General features: G+C 42.1%; 1 protein-coding gene across 3 annotated transcripts in view; it reads right to left on the reverse strand.

Annotated features, from left to right (window-relative positions):
* The window catches only part of clip2 (CAP-GLY domain containing linker protein 2), a 38,021-nt gene extending 21,578 nt beyond the window's left edge, over positions 1 to 16,443 (reverse strand). The window contains exons 1-5 of one of the 3 annotated variants that reach the window (XM_069145928.1): positions 15,736 to 16,443; positions 13,657 to 13,932; positions 6,873 to 7,372; positions 1,584 to 1,708; positions 597 to 810 (exon numbers count right to left, since the gene is read on the reverse strand). In XM_069145928.1, coding sequence (XP_069002029.1) covers positions 597 to 810; positions 1,584 to 1,708; positions 6,873 to 7,372; positions 13,657 to 13,771 — 954 coding nt within the window. In that variant the 5' untranslated portion in view covers positions 13,772 to 13,932; positions 15,736 to 16,443. The remainder of the gene's footprint in view (positions 1 to 596; positions 811 to 1,583; positions 1,709 to 6,872; positions 7,373 to 13,656; positions 13,933 to 15,735) is intronic. The other 2 variants (XM_069145929.1, XM_069145930.1) reach the window with 2 other exon arrangements.
* Between the last annotated feature and the right edge of the window lie 2,673 nt (positions 16,444 to 19,116).

The raw sequence follows: 19,116 nt of genomic DNA on the forward strand, positions 1-19,116 counted from the left end.
GATCAGGAAGGACTTCAGAGCAACGATACGGAGTCATCGACTCTTTGTTAATTAAATAATTCATACATACAAATTCAAAATCTGAATTGTGAACTTTTAACTTTTATCAAACAGATTTTTTGAAATGGAAACAATAATGATAAAGAAAAAGCCTGCTTAAAAAAAAAATACTTTTTTTTCTTGCTTTTCCTTTCCATGAAACTCTTGTTTTTTTTATTTGGCATTTAAAATGTATAATTAAGTCCGGTTATTATGTTTATTTACTCACTTACTTTATAGGAGTCATTTTGTGAAATATTCGTATTTACTTTCTTGCAGAGCGTTAGAAGAGAGGATCAACTCCACCCTCATGTCTGTATGCTAAATATGAAGCTACCTAAATCCTAAATCGTATTTGTTAAAACTTTAAAAAAAAAACAAAAAAAAAACGATGTGTGACAACAGGACCGCGGCTCTGACTTCGAATAAAACTCCTTGATCTTCTCAGCTGACTCTCTGCAAGACAGCAAACAAGCGTATTTCCCAAAATGTCAAACAATTCCTGTCGAGGCAGAACACTTCTGCTCCCGGACTGTTGTCGCTGCGAGTCGTCTTACCAGCCCAGTTCGGCTCGGTCGCCCACCTACAGAGGAGGCCACCGAGCTGACCGAACTGATGGAGGAGCTGCTGGGGCTGTGGGCCAGAGACGAGACGCCCATGGCCATCCGCTTGCTCTTCTTGGCCTTGGCCGGGCTGGTGGAGGGGAAGCCGATGCGGATCACCTTGTGGACCGGAGCGAACAGGCCGAACTTGGGAAGACACTGGAAGTATCTGCAGGAGGAGATGAAGTACGTTTATGAGGGAACTTCCTTTAACATTTCTCAATCACAGACTGAAAGCATTTTGGTGGAAAACGATGATGATGATGATGATGATAACTCTTAATCCTGCTGTGACTACTTAGGGCTCGAGGATTATCTCACTGTAATATCTGGGGGATATTTTATTTAATCAATGGCTGTGTTGTGTTTTTCTTTCATCTTGTTTCAGATGTTTTCTTCCTTTAAGTGCAGTTTGGTGATTTTAATAGAACATTGTGTTGTTTACTCCTTTTCTTTCTCTACCTTATCTACATACAGAATATTTGTTATTGTGAACATGTGAATAAACCCCTTTGGATCCCCCCAACAAATAAACCCTGAATCCTAAAAGTATTTTGACTTATTCAAACAAATCTTTAATATAAACTGGACTTGTGCTACTTTAAGAAACAGAAACTTTTTTTCCCCCAAAATATTTTGGTCCTTTGGCGCTAAAATTCAAGCAGCACTCCAACATGTCCGCAACCATATTTTACTCTTTATGAACAGTTTCTCTTTAATGGAGGGAGATGAGAAATCTGCAGAATCTGAATACAAATCAAAAGTGATGATAAATGTGATTAACGTGAGGGATAAAAAGGTCCATCAGAGTCCCTTTACGACCGGAAGCCACAGCTTTCCCCTCAATTTCCTTTTAGGGGCAAAAGCAGAGGAATTTGATGAGCTCGACGCATACATTTTGTGTGTGTGTGTGTGTGTGTGTGCGTCTGTGTGTGTGTGTACCTTGTACCAGCGACTGCACCGTCATTCTTCCCCAGGGGCTCGTCCAGCTCCACCCCGCACCATTCCCCCTTGGCGAAGTCCGTCTCCCCCATGTAGCGGATGACTCCCATCTTCGAGCCGCCGACCTGGCGACGACACGCAACAAAAAAAAAAAAAAAAATGAGACCAAAATGGAGACAAACAAATCAATTACATTAAGTAATTACATTAGTAACGCACTATTATAAAATTAGATGACCCGAGAGGTAGAACGTCATGACAACATTTCCCACAATCCCCGTTGCTTCCTGTCAGATGGAGGGTGTTGCTAATGGAGCGGATCCTTCCTATCTCTCTGGGGGTCTGTTGCTTAGAGCTGCACTGTCTGCCTGTTAACTTATGTTTTGCACACTTTACTGGGTTATAAATTTTGACATTTTTGTCGACACCCAATAACCAAAGTGAAAATGTGGTTGTTTTTTTTTTTTTAGAAGATGTTTTTCCTGACATGTCTTATTCTAGTCAAAGGTTTCTGAATCCACTGGATGCTGTTTGTGTGTACTGTACGTAGGAGGAGAGGAAGCAAGAGACTGCAACTCTAAAATAGAAGAATTTCATCAAAAAAAAAAACAACATATGGGATGCAGTTTGTTTGTGCAGCCCAAGAAAAACAGGAAATGTGGGAGGAATGACATCCAGCAAAAGGTAATCAAGCCGGAGACTCGCTGCTCTGAGGTTTTGGCTCTCAGATCACCCTGTAAAACGCCTGCTTAGTGCAAATCTTTCAAAGGAAATTTACTGTACGTGTTTGTTTAAAAAAAATATTTTAGCTGCACCTCATGAACGGGATATTATTCATCAGTTATGATCATCACAAGGTGTTTCAGCATTTTTTTTTTTGTTTGGAACGGTTCCTCACAAAGTCGAGCCAGTAAATGTGTGCGTGCATGTTTTGTGTGTGTCTGTAATAGGAATTCTGTTATAATTGAACACGTCATGGTAGAAAGTGTTTAATGTGTAAAAAAGAAAATCAATAATGGGTGAATTCAATGAAGCTGAGCTCATTGTCACACTGTCACGGCTTACTGGGACACTGGAACCATTGATAAAGGATCATTCTGGTTTATTTCCCATTAATTTGGCTATTGTGGCTCTAATGGGTTATGCTGACTTTTTACTCTCCACCTCCTTTGTACTGATACATACTGGACTGTATATGCATCAGTGTACAAGTATATCAGGGTGACAACCACAAGCTTCCTGCAGTTTACACAAAAAAAACATGATTTTTACACACATCCTTTTAAATGTCAACAGAAATTAGCCACATTTGGCCGACTGCATTTGAGATCTCCGTCCAGCTTAGATCATTAATAAGTGTTTCTCCTCATGTAGCCTGTTTAAAGCTCTTCTGTGCAGAAAGGCCTATAAATGAAATGAAACAATTACAACTCGAGGAAATCTCTTGGGAATTCTTTTGGTAAAAATCTCTCTAAATATGGTCATTAAAGCGCTGAAAAGGAATAATCAATGCAGTGTATTCCACAGCTGAACAATGAACTTATTCTTAACAGATCACGTCTGCCTGCCCAGCTGTGAAACGCTTCTCCTCGAACTCTATGCTGTGCCGGAGTCTGTTTTACTGGCCAACATAATGACAGTAAATCTGATATATGAGCCAGAAAATGATCATTTCATTATACTTCCAATTTTTGACTAACTGCAAAGTTTCCAAGTTTATACTATATTTCATTTTGAAATATAAGAGATACGCAGCGACATCTTTAGGTGACAGAAGTGAACACACTCTAAGACATCAATCAAAATCTCCCAAAATAGTCTTAAAAGATGCAAAATGGAAAAAGAAAAACCACATAAAGCTAAAAACCTGACAACTTTTTTTGCTTCTTAAATGACTTAAACTTGTTGGCCATTTATTTACAATAATTTAATTGTTTCAGTTTACCGCTTAACTTTACATAAAACTCTGATTTCAGAAGACAATCCCAAGAAATGTGAACTCTGCTTCGAGGAGGAAATCATCCGTCATTGGTGACATTTCACTTCTCAACAACTCTGCACTTCCCAGTCCAAAAAAAAAGAGAAGAGGTTTCCTGTTATTAAGATGGTTTAAAATCCACACACACACACACACACACACACACACATACACACACACACACTCACACTCACACACACACTCACACACTGCCAAACTGACTGCCACAGCTGCTGAATGTCTTTCGCACATGGTGACCACATGTATGACACACAGGAACTCATCGTCGTATACAAACATACCACCTTTTCCCTGAAATGTTTAAGAACAACATCTGCGATTCTAAATTTGATTTCACAGATCCAAAGAACACTTTGAACTCATTTCTTTCTTTTTAACTTCATATACCAGCGTCTCTACCTGTACTATATTACTAGGCAATTGATACTTAACGTGCAGAATGAACAGGATGTGGAGAAATACAGTAGCACCACATCTGCAGCATTTACTCCCAACGATTTATTTTTAGAACCAAGATCTTTCTCCCTTATTCATTTTCTTTTGGAACGCAACCAAGTTGCATATGAAAGCATCTATTACACGCCACTGGATTCAGCATGAAACTGAATAACAAGGACAAAACACTAAAAGATTCAGATTTCAATTGTCAAATTAATATTCCACTCTCGAGTGCCTCTCTTTCACTCTCTCTGCCGAAGAGGAAGACGAGCAAAGAAACACTGCGGTGTCACGAGATATTAAGACTGATTGGCTGGCTGTCAGCGTGGCTGTGTGATGTCTCGGTGACTCAGTGTCAAAATGCCAGCAGGGCAAAGACAGCCAGTCAGCAGGAGGCCCAGTTCGGCTCCTCTCACTGCCAAACGCATCTGAAAAAAAAAAGGTGGTCAAGATGTAGCGATTGTATATGAGCTAAATACCGACATCAAAATCGGGCGTGACATATATTTTCTTTTAGCTGTGCTTGCCAGGATCAAGTTAGTTAAACCAACTCTGTCACTGAAATATCTCCAGAACTGCTGGCTGGATTGGTGAGAAATTTGGTACAAACATTTATCATTTCAAGACAATTTTATCCCAATTCTAATAACTTCAGTGATCCCTTGATATTTCATTTAGTGCCACCGTGAGGTTCAGCGCCATTGCAGGGATTGCCACTATATTTGGAAAATACTTATGTATTCATAAGATTTCATACATAACGAAAATTACCTGCTCGCAGCTGTATGCCTCCGCTAATCTCTTAAATTGTAGTTTATATGTATATCCCTCCAAACCCATACAGATATTGAATTTACAATGATCTTGACCTTTGACCTTCCAAATATAAACAGTTCACTGCTGAGCCAAAATTAACATTTGTGACAAATACGCCTGCGGCGACAACTATTGCCGGCGCGAAGACATAATAATCTAAGACTTGTTTTGAATGAAGTTATTGCGAGAATATTAGTAGAGTATTAGCCAGTATAATCTGGAAATTATGGGTTTAACAAAACTCCATGTACACCCATTTAACTCCACTACAACCGTTGCATTCTTGAGTGAACGGGCCATTTCACTAACTTGTGGGCATCTCAGAGGCTTTTTCAAAATACCCAAATAAACAGCAGCCACATCACATGCAGTCCCACTGGAAAAAAAAAAACACTCATTTAACCTCTGCTGATCTCTCCGGCAGCACAGGCGGGCTCTGGTCAAACACTAAAGCTCAGGACGGGGAGGCAGTTTTATGCTCCCGTTGCCTGCTCAGATGTCAAAGGTCCCAAGGCAAAGGGAAACAGTAACCCTGTGTTCAGCCTCTGAGCTCGGCACTCTTTTGGGAAAAAAAAAAAATCCATTTTTCTCAAGATAATCTGAGGAACATCGTCTTGAGGCAGAAATCTAAAACACACACGTCAGCAAAAAATGACAAGTTCAAGTTTCCTCCTCAGCGAGCGAGCCGGACCAAAGACGCCTCTGGTGCAGAAAACAAACAGCGTCCTGCTCCTGCTACTATCAACATAATTCAATACCTCACAGAGAAAACGAAAAAAAAAGAAGAAGTGCAATCTGAGTTTCACACATTGTGCTCATTTCAACAAATTTCGGAGGCAGTGTTGGATTTCCAGAGACATCTGGATGGCAGCGCGTCCACCCGAAGGAAGATAGATGACACAGGAGAGGCTTCGCGAAATGCAGGGATCCACTGATCAATGTGTCAGCAGCGGGCTCTCCTCTCTTAAGTGCTGAAAGTAATCCGGAGTGATTTACAATATTGACCAGTGAGGAAGGCTTCTCCAGCCCCCCTAGCCCTCCCACCCGCCACCCCCGTTTTAACTGCCCGGGATATCTGATGTAACTATCCCCTGTGCCCATCAGTAAATGGAAAGCAACGTGAACCCGATAACTCCGTGCAGCGAGCGCCGAACGCACAAAAGGGAGTCAACGAAGAAAAACGAGCAGATGAAAAAGTTCTTCCTGCCGACGTTTTACCGCCATTTCATGGAAAAACGGATCCAAGTACAGCGGAGGTTGGATTAAGGTTGAAAGAAGGACGAAAAACAAAACTTTGCCACCCAACGGATCACATTACATGGCGTGAATCCATCCTGCATGAAATTGTAATTTGCCATCCATGTGGGACTCATTACTCAACGACTCTCAGCTACTATGGATTATGTTGTTACAGAAAATCAACATCATAAATTGTAATTGCCAGAAATGCATTGGCAGGGAAATATTGTTTATATTCACATTTGTTAACGAGTCTTTCTGGCAGAGGCTTCGATAATTAGGTCAATACTATTCTATTTTCATATCTGCCTGGGATGAGTTCGACAGACTGTCAGCTTAGCATAAACAGAGAGGGACAGAGGGAAACAGCTGGCCCCGCCCCCAAAAAACCCGCACTGGAAATGAAAGGTGAAGGAAGGAGGGATGGACCTGAATTGAACCCGCAAGGGGAACTTGTTTCGCGACAGCAGTAGAATAAAAGAAATATAATCGACAGAATAAAAATAGAGGTTGTAAATTGTCGAATCTTTAAATGTAACATACAAAAGTAGATACAAAAAAAAAATTGATTGGATGGATGAAAAGTTTGGACAACTCCTGATGCCAAGGTCTCAATCATGGAGCTTGCATAAATGATATACCGACAACAAAACTGGGAAAATGTTCTTTCTTCCTGGAGTGCTGACATATCTGGTTTCTACCAGATAAGGTATATTCAGTTATTTAAGACTTCCCTAATGTTTCCTGTCAGGAATTGAACTTTAAGTGCCAGGAACTGTTTTCACAAACGTACTCACCAAAACTCGATCTCCAACCCGAAGGTCCTTATCGCCACCTTTTTTAACTGACCCGTTGTCGGACATGTTGGACCCCGACTCATTTCCTGTTTTCACGGCGCTGTTGAGCAGGCCCTCTCTGAGCGGCACCACCACCCGCTGGCCAGCGGGGGCGCCGCCGCCGCCCTGCTGAGTCTGATTCTGGGCCGAGTCCGTGGAGTGGCTGTCGCTCCCCTCGCCGACCGGCTGTCGGTTGAGCTTCGAGGGTCGCGTAAAGATGCCCTGGAGGGGCTGGCACTCGAAGTAGCGCACGCCACCGACTGAACCGTCGTTCTTGCCAACTAGGTCGTTCAGTATCACGCCGGCCCACTGTCCCGGGGCGAACTGGGTCTCCCCTAGGTAGGCGATAACTCCTGGTTTGACGCCGTTGACCCAGACCTGCTCACCCACCGTGTAGTCCCCCAAAACATCATCGCCCTCTTCAGAGATCCTCGTCGGTGTGGTGGGCTTGAGTGGAGGGCCTTGGGGGTGGGTGGGGGGGGGGGGTGGGGAGAAAGACACAAGCTATGTTATTCTACCTGTTACAAAAAATGTAATGAAATAAAACTAACCTCGTAAACGTGCGCGTACGTGAAGTCGTTATTTTCGGAGATAAGTTGTAAACAGTATGCAGCATTGTGAGAGCGTCCTCATTCACAGTCGTGTAGAGTCGCCTTCACACTATTCATCCAGTCTGACCGTGTCATGCTGTCAGTTAAACAAAAAAAAGAAGAAGCTTGCGTGTCAGCATCCAGCACAACAGTGCAGTTTGTGTTGGGCAAGATTAGGCGATACTCTAATTCCTTGTGAAAAGTGGGTCAGAGCGCCGGTATCTGTGATGTGCCGGTGATTAACCACTCCCCCGCCCCACCCAACCCACCCAACCCACCCCACCCACGCTGCCCTGTGATATTGCCTGTTTGACACACAGATGAGCTGCATCTATTTATTTTTTTCTTCACAGCAGCCTGTAAACCCGAGCAGGGCACCATTAGCATGCGGTCTGCTGCACCGCGCTGCCAGTAAAAGTGTGTTCGTGTGTGTCTGTGAGTGTGTGTCTGTGTGTGTGTGCCTGTTTGCATGTGTGTGTGTGCGTGCAGGAAACGTTGGTGCCAGGACTGTCTCCCCGACACCCTGAGAGAGGGCCCGGGGGGCTCCGTGGGGCCCCAATTGGTTGTGCTTTATGTACTTTATGCCCCAATTATTTCCATATGTTGTTACACGAGATACAAATGCAAATGCATGCCACTTCAAAAATGGGGGAGGGGAAGGGGTTAACTCGATGATACAGTTTGGACGTTTTTTCGGGAATGTGATCATTTTCGTATTGAACAAAAAGATATTGACGAGTCGGGAGCACTCGTTTATCAGTAATGTGTCAGAATGGACGGCGCCAAAGGGGAAACTGACATCAAGCATCAGCTGTAACCTGTGTTGGACCCATATTGACCCATATTCTTATTCAACTTTATTAATATTTTAATATATTCTACATATTAACAGCTGGATGATGAACTCCGTCCGAGGCACCAGAGATAGTTCGGAGATGTACCAGAGAAACCCTCCTGGTATAAAGGTCGCTTCAATTAGCGTTCATCATTTGTCGATCTCATCATCTGTTACCATAAACAGCTTTAGGTATATTTAATTACAAGAAGAGATGCACGAGCCAATCAGACACAAGTTGAGCCAGACACTTAAATCCGAACACTTTCAAAGCAGCCCAGTGAATAAATAGAAATAAAATACTCCAATTTGACCAATTTTCCATTTTTATATTCAACTTTCCATAGATTGAACTTGAAATAATACATTCGAATATTGCAGTGATTTAGTATTGTACTTACAGTAAGTTGTGGCCCTTGCAAGAAGCACATATCAAAAGGTGCAGAGGCCAAAATATCCCGACTTTTACTTCCTAAAATTAACAACATTTCCCATAATGCAACTCCACATTGGATTTCTTTCTTTTTTTTATGCAAAAAGACAGTAAAGTATGAGCCATTAATTCATTTTGGGAAATAAAACACTTGACTTATCTTTTACTGAGATATGTGCTGAGGTGGACATTTTGCAGTTGAAAAAATAAGACAGAAGATGAAAACAAACACAACTCACCACCACTTCTAAAACAATGACGAATCATCTGCAGGGATTTGTTTTGAACAGGATACACAAGGTTCAAACGATGCAACATGTGATCCACCGGGACCCAGCGTGGCATCGAAAACCTGAGCTAACCCCATGATTGGGGTTGCTGAGGCAACGGGGGAGCGAGGGTAAAAGGATCCTTCGGCAGAAGGAAGACTTGGAAACACAGCCCTTACTTTCACTATTGTGCTTGGCCACCTCCCACCACCATCTGAATCCCACTATTCATCAGCTCGGCACAATGAAACCTCCACAGCTTCCTCCCGCTCCTCCTCCTCCTCCTCCCAATTATCCCCTCATCTCTCCCTAGTTTAGTTACACACACCCCTCTTTCTGTGGCCTCTTTAACTCTGTTTATTTACGATCATTTGCCACAATTACTACCTTCCCTCTCTAACTTGTGCTTTCTTTTTGTGTTGAATGGGGATTATCAGTCAGTCGGGGCTGATATCGCGCGGTTGTCTTGGGCAGTGGTTCGGAGCAGCTGCGTAAGGCTGAGCGGCACTCACACAGTAACAGATGGAGGTGGAGGAGGGGATGGGGTGGGGGGGGGTGTTGAGCCTGAATGATTTTGACTTTTTGATCAATTTGTTGCTTTTAAATGTACTGTGTTTCCATGCAGTATCATTTTTGGACATTTAGCGTGTGAGTGAGTGAGAGTGCCATGACCTACATGTGAGGGGCAAATCATTTGGTTTATTTGGCCTGATTCTACAGGCTACAGGTGATCTGAAGCATGCTGCATCACATGGTCTCACATTTAACCGTTTACTGGAGAAAGACATAGTTGGTCTGTAACTTTTTTTTTTTTAAATTGCGAAAATCAAGATGTCACCAACAGACACTGATGACTTGTGTTCGGCCTTGTCCCCCCCACACCCAAAAAAACAACAAAAAAAAACAAAGGTCATGAGTCATTGTCGAAAACTGTTTCCACTCGGTTTCAAACCAGGGACCTTTCGCATGTGGGGCAAACTATGACGCTAACAAAAAGTTTGTCATAATAAATCCACACAATCAGGGTACACAGCTGCAGTCTTTATCCATGGTGCCCGAAACATACCCACTGGACTTTATATGGTGATGTATGTCGATTTTAATCCAGTCTACGACTTCTGGTGTATGTCATAGCCCTTAAATTGCCATTTAAATGGAAAAAAAAAATGCTGTACGTCTTCACACAGCCAACAGCCTACATATACAGCTCAGATATTTTCTGTTGCAGAAACTAGCTTCCAAGGTCGCTGCATCACAAGAGGTGGCACCCGCTCTGTTATTTTCACATCAAAAGAGGCTGGAGGAAGCCACGGATACTTTCCTCTATTCATTCCTCGACTGCAGCTTCCTCAAGAGGCCAAAACAGCTCTTTAAATTTAGCAAAGTAAACTCTGCCAGCTTCCGACACAGTGGCCCCTTCTCACAGTCTTCCAGGCTAAAACCAACAAACAGGGGGTTGAGATTTGGAGTTCGAGACCTGGTCAGTGTTGAGACTATCTGGGGCAGGAAACTAAACCCTACATGTGTTCAATGTGAGTCCCCCAGTACATATATATCTATCTATATATATCTATATATCTATATATATATAGATATATATATATGATGTAAGAAGGATATAATCATACAGTGGGTATCTTCCCGTTAAAACACATAACTTGAGAGTCCCCAGGCGCTCGTATATTCGGCTTCAGCTTGGCTCACTGTCGAACCTTTAATAACAGGCCTTGTGTGGATGAAAAACAACGTTTCCACCCGGTCTCGACCCCGGGGACCGTTCGCGTGTTCAGCGAACGTGATAACCACTACACTATGGAAACTCGTATGGAGTCAGCAATGGTAAAAAAACAAAAAAAAAAACAAAGGAAAACCCATTGTCCAACCTTTCGCAAAGGGCCTTGTCTAAATCAAAAACATTGATAACCACTATACTCTGGAAACCCTACACGGGGTCCCAAAATAGACCAAAAAAAAAGAATGTTTCCACCCGGTCTCGAACCGGGCACCTCTGAGGCGAACATGATAACCACTACAAAAACAAAAATCAAAAGAATCAATAAATAAAGGAAAGTTAAGATGTCACAAACAGCAAGTCATGTCAACTCAGTTCGCCTTCAGCATGGCTCACTGTCTGTCGAACCCTTAATAACAGGCCTGGGCTGAATAAAACCCATGTTTTCAAAGCGGCGCCACAGTCGTACTGATTGTGTATTTTTCTTTTGGGTATAAACAGGATGTGAGCAAACTAATGAGGTCACAAATGGTAGAGAGAAACTGTGTGTGAGCTCCGGCAAGGATTTTAAAGAGAGCGCTCGTCGCATACGAACCAGCCACCTACGGTAACAGCTGACAGGCCAGAACGCTTCAGTCCCGCACGCAACATTAAGGGATTAGTTTTTGGAGCTGGTAATGGACGCGTTCAGGATGATTTCAGACGCAAATGCGCGCCGCTCCTCCTTCCACAAAAGGGAGGAACGAAAATGACCTCCAGACCAAAACACAAACTTGAGACAGACAAATGAAAAAGAGATGTTTGTTTATTTCTCTTTGAAAATGGGTGTAATTGGCCTTAACAAACCAGGGAAGGAAGGAAGGAATGTCTTTTCTTGTGCTCAGATTGTTTACAGATTTACAGACAAACATATTCAGCTGTCAAAGATATGCTAAAGCTTTTTGCAATCTTCTGGGAAGCGGGAACGGTTTCCTTCTCGGCTTAAGAACTTGGAGGAAGATAGAGGTCACTAATAAGCAGCTTTTGGTCGAATCCGCCGACAGTTAAACTAAGAAAATAATTTGCATATAATATTACGTAACATTACTCACAGTGCAGTGAAGTGATTTGTAACTTTTATTGCCCTAATCGTTTTTAGTTTTTTGCCTTGCTCTCGTGAGCCGCGTGAGCCGCGACACACTTGTATGCTGCCTCTGATGAAAAAAAAGGCTTTTCCCCGTACGCGCCGACGCTGGACAGGAACAAGCTACAGGAGGTCGGCTGTTCTTCGGCTCTGCGCCCTTCAGGCCGGGAAGCGCGAAGCTGTAATTTAGCAGCAGCAGAAGTGACACGTGCGTGCGGGGCTGTCATGTGAGCTTAAAACTGTAGAGGATAAACGCTGTGGTTTGCATTTAAGGGGCGAGAACAGCTGTGACTACTTTGTGCAGACAAGAGGTTAGTTAATTGTGTGTTACTGCTGGGTTTTATTTTTTTTCCCAGCAGCTTGCACGGTTGAATTTGTGTCAAACAAAATCAGGTATGCGCCTTTAAAATGTCTCGGGGATAAAGGCGGGACGATATTCTAATTATAACTTGTCTGTAGCACAATGTATGAAAGATGCAAATCTTAAAAAAAAAAAATAAAAAAAAATGGGTCAGTAATAGATGGTTTCATTGTTTTATCTACAAACAGGAACAAAGAGTGCATTTCTTGGGAATGTTAAGTTAACCACGCTCATGTAGGAAACATGTCGTTAATGTGATTTAAGTCGACTCTACAGCACAGACCAATCTGTATCTGCTTTAAAATTAATAAGCTCAGTTTAAATCAGCATTAACTTGTTTTTTTGGGGGGGAGGTTTCCACTGTTAAGTATCAACACAGCCAGCTGTAAACACAAAACTATTGTTTTATCATCTTGTAAAGTTTATATGCCAAAAAAACAGCTATTTATTTGCACATCCCGCAGACAGAGATCATTATTATCATTTATTTGCGGTCATATTTTAGCCCTCTGATGGTTCTAAGTTCCATATTTACTCGCCCTTTAGCTCCGTTTTTGGTCTCCACCATCTACTGAGGAGAAAATCTCGCCGACGTAGCTCCATTAGCTCCGCTACGTTAACCAGCTGGATATGTTTGGTACTGGACATGTTATACAGAGTGGGTTATAAGAGGCTTTTTCACTGTAAACATCTGTCTGCTGCAGCTGGACAGTGTGAGTGTGAACGAGCCGATAACGAAGTTGTGGGATGTAAAACCAAAATATTGAGCTAAAAGACACTAAAACACTGATTGACAGAGGGAAACTGCAGAGTCAGGTGATTGTTTTCTGTCGGACCACCTTTCACATTATAATCAAATCCTTTGTTGGTGCAAAAAATTACGAGTGCAGCTTTTAAAAAAAAACTACAAAAGACAGAATTCATAAAAATAAAAGATCTGAAAGCAAAAGTTGCCACATATAAACTGGGCAAGCTGGAAAGAAAAGTCTAATAAAACATAACTATTCATTATGTTCTATAATAAATATAGACTACTTTAAATGGAAAGCCAACAAGAAAAACAAGTAGCCCTGCCAAAGTTGGCGGGTAGACTGGAAGATGAGGCCAAAGGAAACGTTTCCCCAAAGATGAGCTGTAACTGCTGACTCGACACATTCCTCCCTCCACGCTTTTGTATCATAAAGGGACACTTTTTTTTTTTTTTAAACCACGTGAGCACGTAATATAAGGCAGCTGTACTCCACTGAGTCATTCACAAAAAAAAAAAAAAAAAAAAAAAGTCCAAGTCACTTCCGGTGATGAGAAGTAAATATTTTCCACGGGGGTCAAGGAGGAGGATGAGGAGGATGAGGAGGAAGAGGAGGAGGAGGAGGAGGAGGAGGAGGGGGAGGAAGTGACTTACCGTCTTTAGGGGCGACGGGGCTGGACGTCCCGCCCGCCGAGGTCCTTCCCACTGGGCTGGAATGCTTGGGCCCGCGGCCAGGGATCTTCAGCCCACTGGACTTGAGCATGTTCATTCTACGGTAGCGGAGGGGGTGGAGGGTTGGGGGGGTGGGGGGTGGGGGGAGACGGCCGGGGACCTGAGAGCGTCCTCCCCGGGGGTGCGGGGAGGGGGATGAAGGCTTTGCGGGTCAAGGCACTAGATGAGGGAGTGGTGGCCGTCGTTCTCCATGTTCAGCTGCGAAAGGAGGTAAATATGGGAACAATTAACGGAGTAATAGGTGAACAAGCTGACAGCTCTGTGTGAGAGGACCGGACTGTTGCAGCAGGACAACAATAAACACTCACGGAGCATTTTATTAGGAACACCTGTGCAATATAATGCAATTCAGTGCAACAGCTTTGCTATTCATTCTACTTTTAAAAAGCTTTTACGTTTTCAGTTTTTGTTGCTGTTGTCAGAAGAGTCCTAGTTAAAGATGTTTTCATTGAGATTGTAGTAGTCTGCATTACATTGAAAGGTGTTCCTAATATTTCGCCCCCCACCCTCTCCCCTCATACCCCGATAATGGGGTTGGATAACTAGGAAAATTGACAGGCAAGCAAAATAGGTGTGTGTAAAGTCTGCAGAATAACAATGTAAAAAATTAAAATAAAATAAAAAGGCAGTTTCCAAAAGTTTTTTCAAAACATTTGGGCAATCTACAGTCTTATCTTGACTTCAATATTAGTTTATTTCATACTGTGTGCAAACTTTAGATCTTTGCAGAGATTCTTGCAGTAGAAGCAGCATGGGGATTGAGACATTTATTTTTCCCTTTTGTGAACCACTGCAAATTTATATTTCATCAGAGCACAAAAAAAACCCAACAATCTGAGCAAGAAAGAGGCCTTTAAAAAATAAAAAACTTGAACAACTTTATGGCCCACAGTTGGCCGTTACTAAAATACTGGGATTTGTTGACAAATAAGAATCTGAAGAACCTTTGCAAACCAATACTGGAGGGAGGAGACGTTGGTAAGAGAAGCAGGTAAAAAAAAAAAACAACTTCTGTGCGTTACGGGCTAATTTCTGGCCATGAATATGTTCAGACAGACACAGATCTATTCAAGAGTTGTAGTAGTACCGCTGAAGTGCCACTGAGCAGCACAGAGAAACTCCCACAGATCATAACTGACATAATCTTTTAAGTTCCATTTACCTCCACTAAGTATTTTTTTTTTGACAGCTATTTTAACCTGGAAATCCAGCTTCACATTTAGACGTGTGCTATTACAATCAGACTATTATAGTTGTTTTATTTATCGTGACACGACGTTGTCACGGTAAATTTATGATCATTAATAACACCCCGCCTCTTCATATGTCCATTCATGGTGAACTTAACAATTTCAGCCCAGTAATAAAAACGACTGGAAGCTAATGTAGGCCGGTGCCCAAGAGGGGGCACCGGCCTACAAATCATGGCCCAGAGCCCATTAAGAAGATATTATAGCCTTGCAATAAACAACACACACATCTGGTTGAGGTTTATTTTTTTTATTATTTTTTTTTTTAAACTACACACTGGGTATTAGCAGAGAATAGCAAGCAGATCCCAGGCAGAGCTAAGGAAATCCTTCTCCATCTTATACACACTCATCCAGGAGCGTTTTAAATTTTTAGGGCAATCAATCCTATCAAACCTGATGGTTCTGATATAAGTGAAGTCAAAAATAAGGCCCCCCGTGTGTGTGTGTCGACTCATAGCCTAATGGGTTTTTTTTTTCTAAAGGAAGGCCTGCATTCATTTTCCAATCGACACCTGCTTTTTTTTTATTTATTTATTTATTTTTTAAACAAAACAAAAAACAGGATGGAAGCGATGATGATGATGCACACTTCAACAAAATGTAACACAACGCCAGTTTGATCTATTGTTGTAGCTTACTGCGGCAACGTGGTCTAGACTGCCCTTCACTTCCACCCCTGAGTCCCTCCCAAGAAATCATATTAAAAAAAAAAAATTAAAAAAAAAAACCATGCAGGAAAAACACTCACCTTTCCCTTTTGTGAAAATGCAACGTCCGAGGGGGTGTCCGAGCACCGGCCAACTTTCAATTCCTCGCCAGGGGAAAAAAGGGGGGGATTAGTGGCTGCCACTCCCTGGGATGCAAATATGGATGCTGAGCAGAAACTGAAAGGGAGAGTCAGCGTGGATTCAGCGGATGATGGCAACAACTGCACACTGTCAGCAATACACCGGCCAGGGCTTTCTTTCAGCACGGAGCCGGCCGGTTCATTTGTTGGTTGGTTTTTTTTTTGTTGGTTTTTTTTTTTCTCTCCTCCTTCCTCCTCTGGAGGATGGCTGAATGCGGCTACCGGAGAGCGGAGATAACCGACGTGTACCGCTGCTTGTAGAAGCCGAAACACTGGCTCGCTGGCGCACAACGCACGGGTCCGGACGGGAAGCGAACGCAGCATCAGCAGCACTCCAAAAGACAACTTTTACGCGCGTCTCGGTCTTGCGGCTTCCAGATAGCCTTCCGACGATGTCTGTTCTTACGGCCTCTTTCTCAGCCTCTCCGTCGGTTGTTCCCACGGTGGTGTGAAGCTGTCGGGTTAGCACAGCCTCCCTCTGACTCAACCCACCGGCTAGACTGAACAAAGGGGCTGGGAAGCAGAGCCTCCTGGGGGAGAGATGAGGGTAGACTTCAGTCTGGCCGGTCTCCCTGTGACGTTCTCCGTTGAAAAAAGTGGGGATTTTCAACTGGCCCGTGCTCATCGGTTAAAACACATGACTCACGAAGCATGACTCGATGCCATTTCCCACAACTGGCACTACTTGTTTATTCGGCATGAATAAAAATCCCCCAAACAGCCTTTTTGCTTGCTGATATTCCACTTTTATGAAGGTGCTGCTCGTGTTTTTACTCGCCTTCGAAAGGCTTCCTTCTTCGTGGAGTATTTGGTGTAAAAGTTACATTTTTACACAAGTAATATGTTGTTTGAAATGTTATACACATACCGAACTGAAACATAGGTAACCATTTTTGAAAATAAGATGCCAATTTAAACAAAAGCGCTCTTTACTTTGACCAACAAGTAAGAAAACTTTAAATAGAGGAAATTATAAATGACGTTTGGTCTCTTTGAAGACCGACCACTTGCACGTGTGCACGGCTCACAGGCAAAGATTTGAAATGTCAGAAACATATTACGTTAATAAATGTCGATTGAAGCCAATCTGGCACTTTACACCCAATGACCGCGGTTATTAAGTAAAGCATTAGGAAAACGCGTGGGACAAATCCTTCTAATATTTTATTTCCTGATACTGTGGGCGGGGTTAAAACATCTGCGTTTCCGGCTGGATTCAAAACGTCCCGATTGGCCAGTGGAGCCCAAGGTGGTACTTTAAATAACTCTGTGATTGGTCAGCTCCTCTGCTCCTGGGAGGGCCTCAGTTTGACAGCTGGACCGCCAAACAGAGACCTCTGCTGCTGCATTGCACACACTGATCTGCTCCAATCACTGGTGAATTATTACCCCATGACTACGGAGCATTTTTTTTTTTGCCATTTGAATGGAATTTGTTTTGAAAATATTCCTTTAAAGGAGTATTCCACTCAAACATCAAAGGAAAAACCAAAAACACACGTGAATAAAGTTATTTTTTACTTTCAATTATTATTATTATCAATATGTGTGAGTTTATTGATGTCACAAAATGGAAAAACTTAAAAAAAAAAAAATCATTGTTGTGAATTCTGATTGTAGGAAGAGTTCATTCAATCTAAAGGAGTATACATCTATGAATAAATTACTTTTTTCACAATCAAAAGCCTCATTTATGTAATCTGTGGACTCATGAATGACATGATATGGAGAAAGGTATTACCTTACGCTGTAAACACTCTAATAAAATCAATAGGTAAAATAAATGAATTGAAAATAAATTGTGATGCACTAAAAACTTTTTTGAAAAAGATTGCTACCCATATAATAATAACAATAAAAAAATTTGAAATCCATATTTTTCAGACATAAGAATTCTTATTTAATTTTTTTACAGGGTTTTTTTTCTTTATAATTTCCACCTGAAAAAGCCTCCCCAAGTTCAATCAGCAAAAAACAACTGCAAGGCCAAAAAAAATGAACAATGATGGGATCAAAGGATAAGCGAAGATCTGTAAATACAACAAGTCTCCATGTCGCCATCACCAGGACACAGTGAGATGTGGGAAAAAAAAAAAAAGGCATTTCTGGTTTTTAAGAGCCAGATATTTTTTGTATAATTTTAATTTCAAGCAAAACAGAACAAAGAGGACATTTATTCACCAGGCGACCAAACAGGAGGATAAACGTTGAATTTGGCTCCATCCTTGCAGGACGTGTTCATGAAAAAGATTTGTGACAATCAGCATAATCAGATATGATTAACAGTACTAAAGTTAATGTGTGAGTACAGCTGGCATCCACTGCTCTCTTCTGTTGTCCATCGACTACACAGCACAATCCTGGTACTTAGCAGGCTGGTCATGAAGTCTGTTTGGCTGTCAGAGGAGGGCACATAGAGGCTTTGTGTTTCTGTGTCCAGATCCCAGTGATTTTTCATTCACGCTCACATTTGTATTGTTACTTTACTGGTAACCACTGGTGAAGGAAAATTGGAGCATCATTTAAATACAGATTGAGCAGCTCGGTCAGAGATACCGGGAACGTTTAGTTAATTAATGAACGGGAAGAGTGACATGTTACTGTTGTGCGTTGCAGTTTTCTGCTTTGGCCACTAGAGGTCACTATAGATCAGTGAAAGAGCCAGATAGGATCATTACGAGAGACTGAGGAGGTAAAAAAAAAAAACAACCACTCTCACTCCAGCAGACTGTTTTCTTCGGCACACCTGAATCTAATGAGTAATTAGACACTGTCAGAAGAAATGAACACGTTTCTATTTCCAGAAAGCAACACATCAAAAAAATAAATACATCAAAAGAAACGGTGTAATTTTTTTGAGTAAAGAAAGGAAGCCCCAATCCCCCTGTCATAAATTATACATTTTTAGTGAAGACTTGGTTTAAAGTTGGGTTTACATTACGATGAATAGTAACATTATAGGCGTTATGGTTTTACTGTTCGGGTTAGTCTACAGGAAATGAACGTAAGATGGTGTGATATGAAAGCGTGTCAGGTCTTTCTCATCTTTGTGCTCAGTCCAACATCACTGGATAACCCTTGACCTTTGACTTGTAGGTCAACGCCACACACCGCCCACTCAATAATAGATTGGCATCAGAGACTAAAGAGCTGCAGAAAAGTATCAAAAGAAATTAAATGTACAGCTTTGTGTAAAAACACTTTGGACTGAACAGGAAAGATAAGCGTGCACTACTGTTTTTAAATCTAGTATAGAGGACAGTACGGATTTTTTTATAGGTC

Source organism: Embiotoca jacksoni, unplaced genomic scaffold (genome assembly GCF_022577435.1).
Source record: "Embiotoca jacksoni isolate LCO1_2020_lvr unplaced genomic scaffold, fEmbJac1.0.p SCAF_13, whole genome shotgun sequence".
Lineage (NCBI taxonomy): Eukaryota > Metazoa > Chordata > Actinopteri > Embiotocidae > Embiotoca > Embiotoca jacksoni.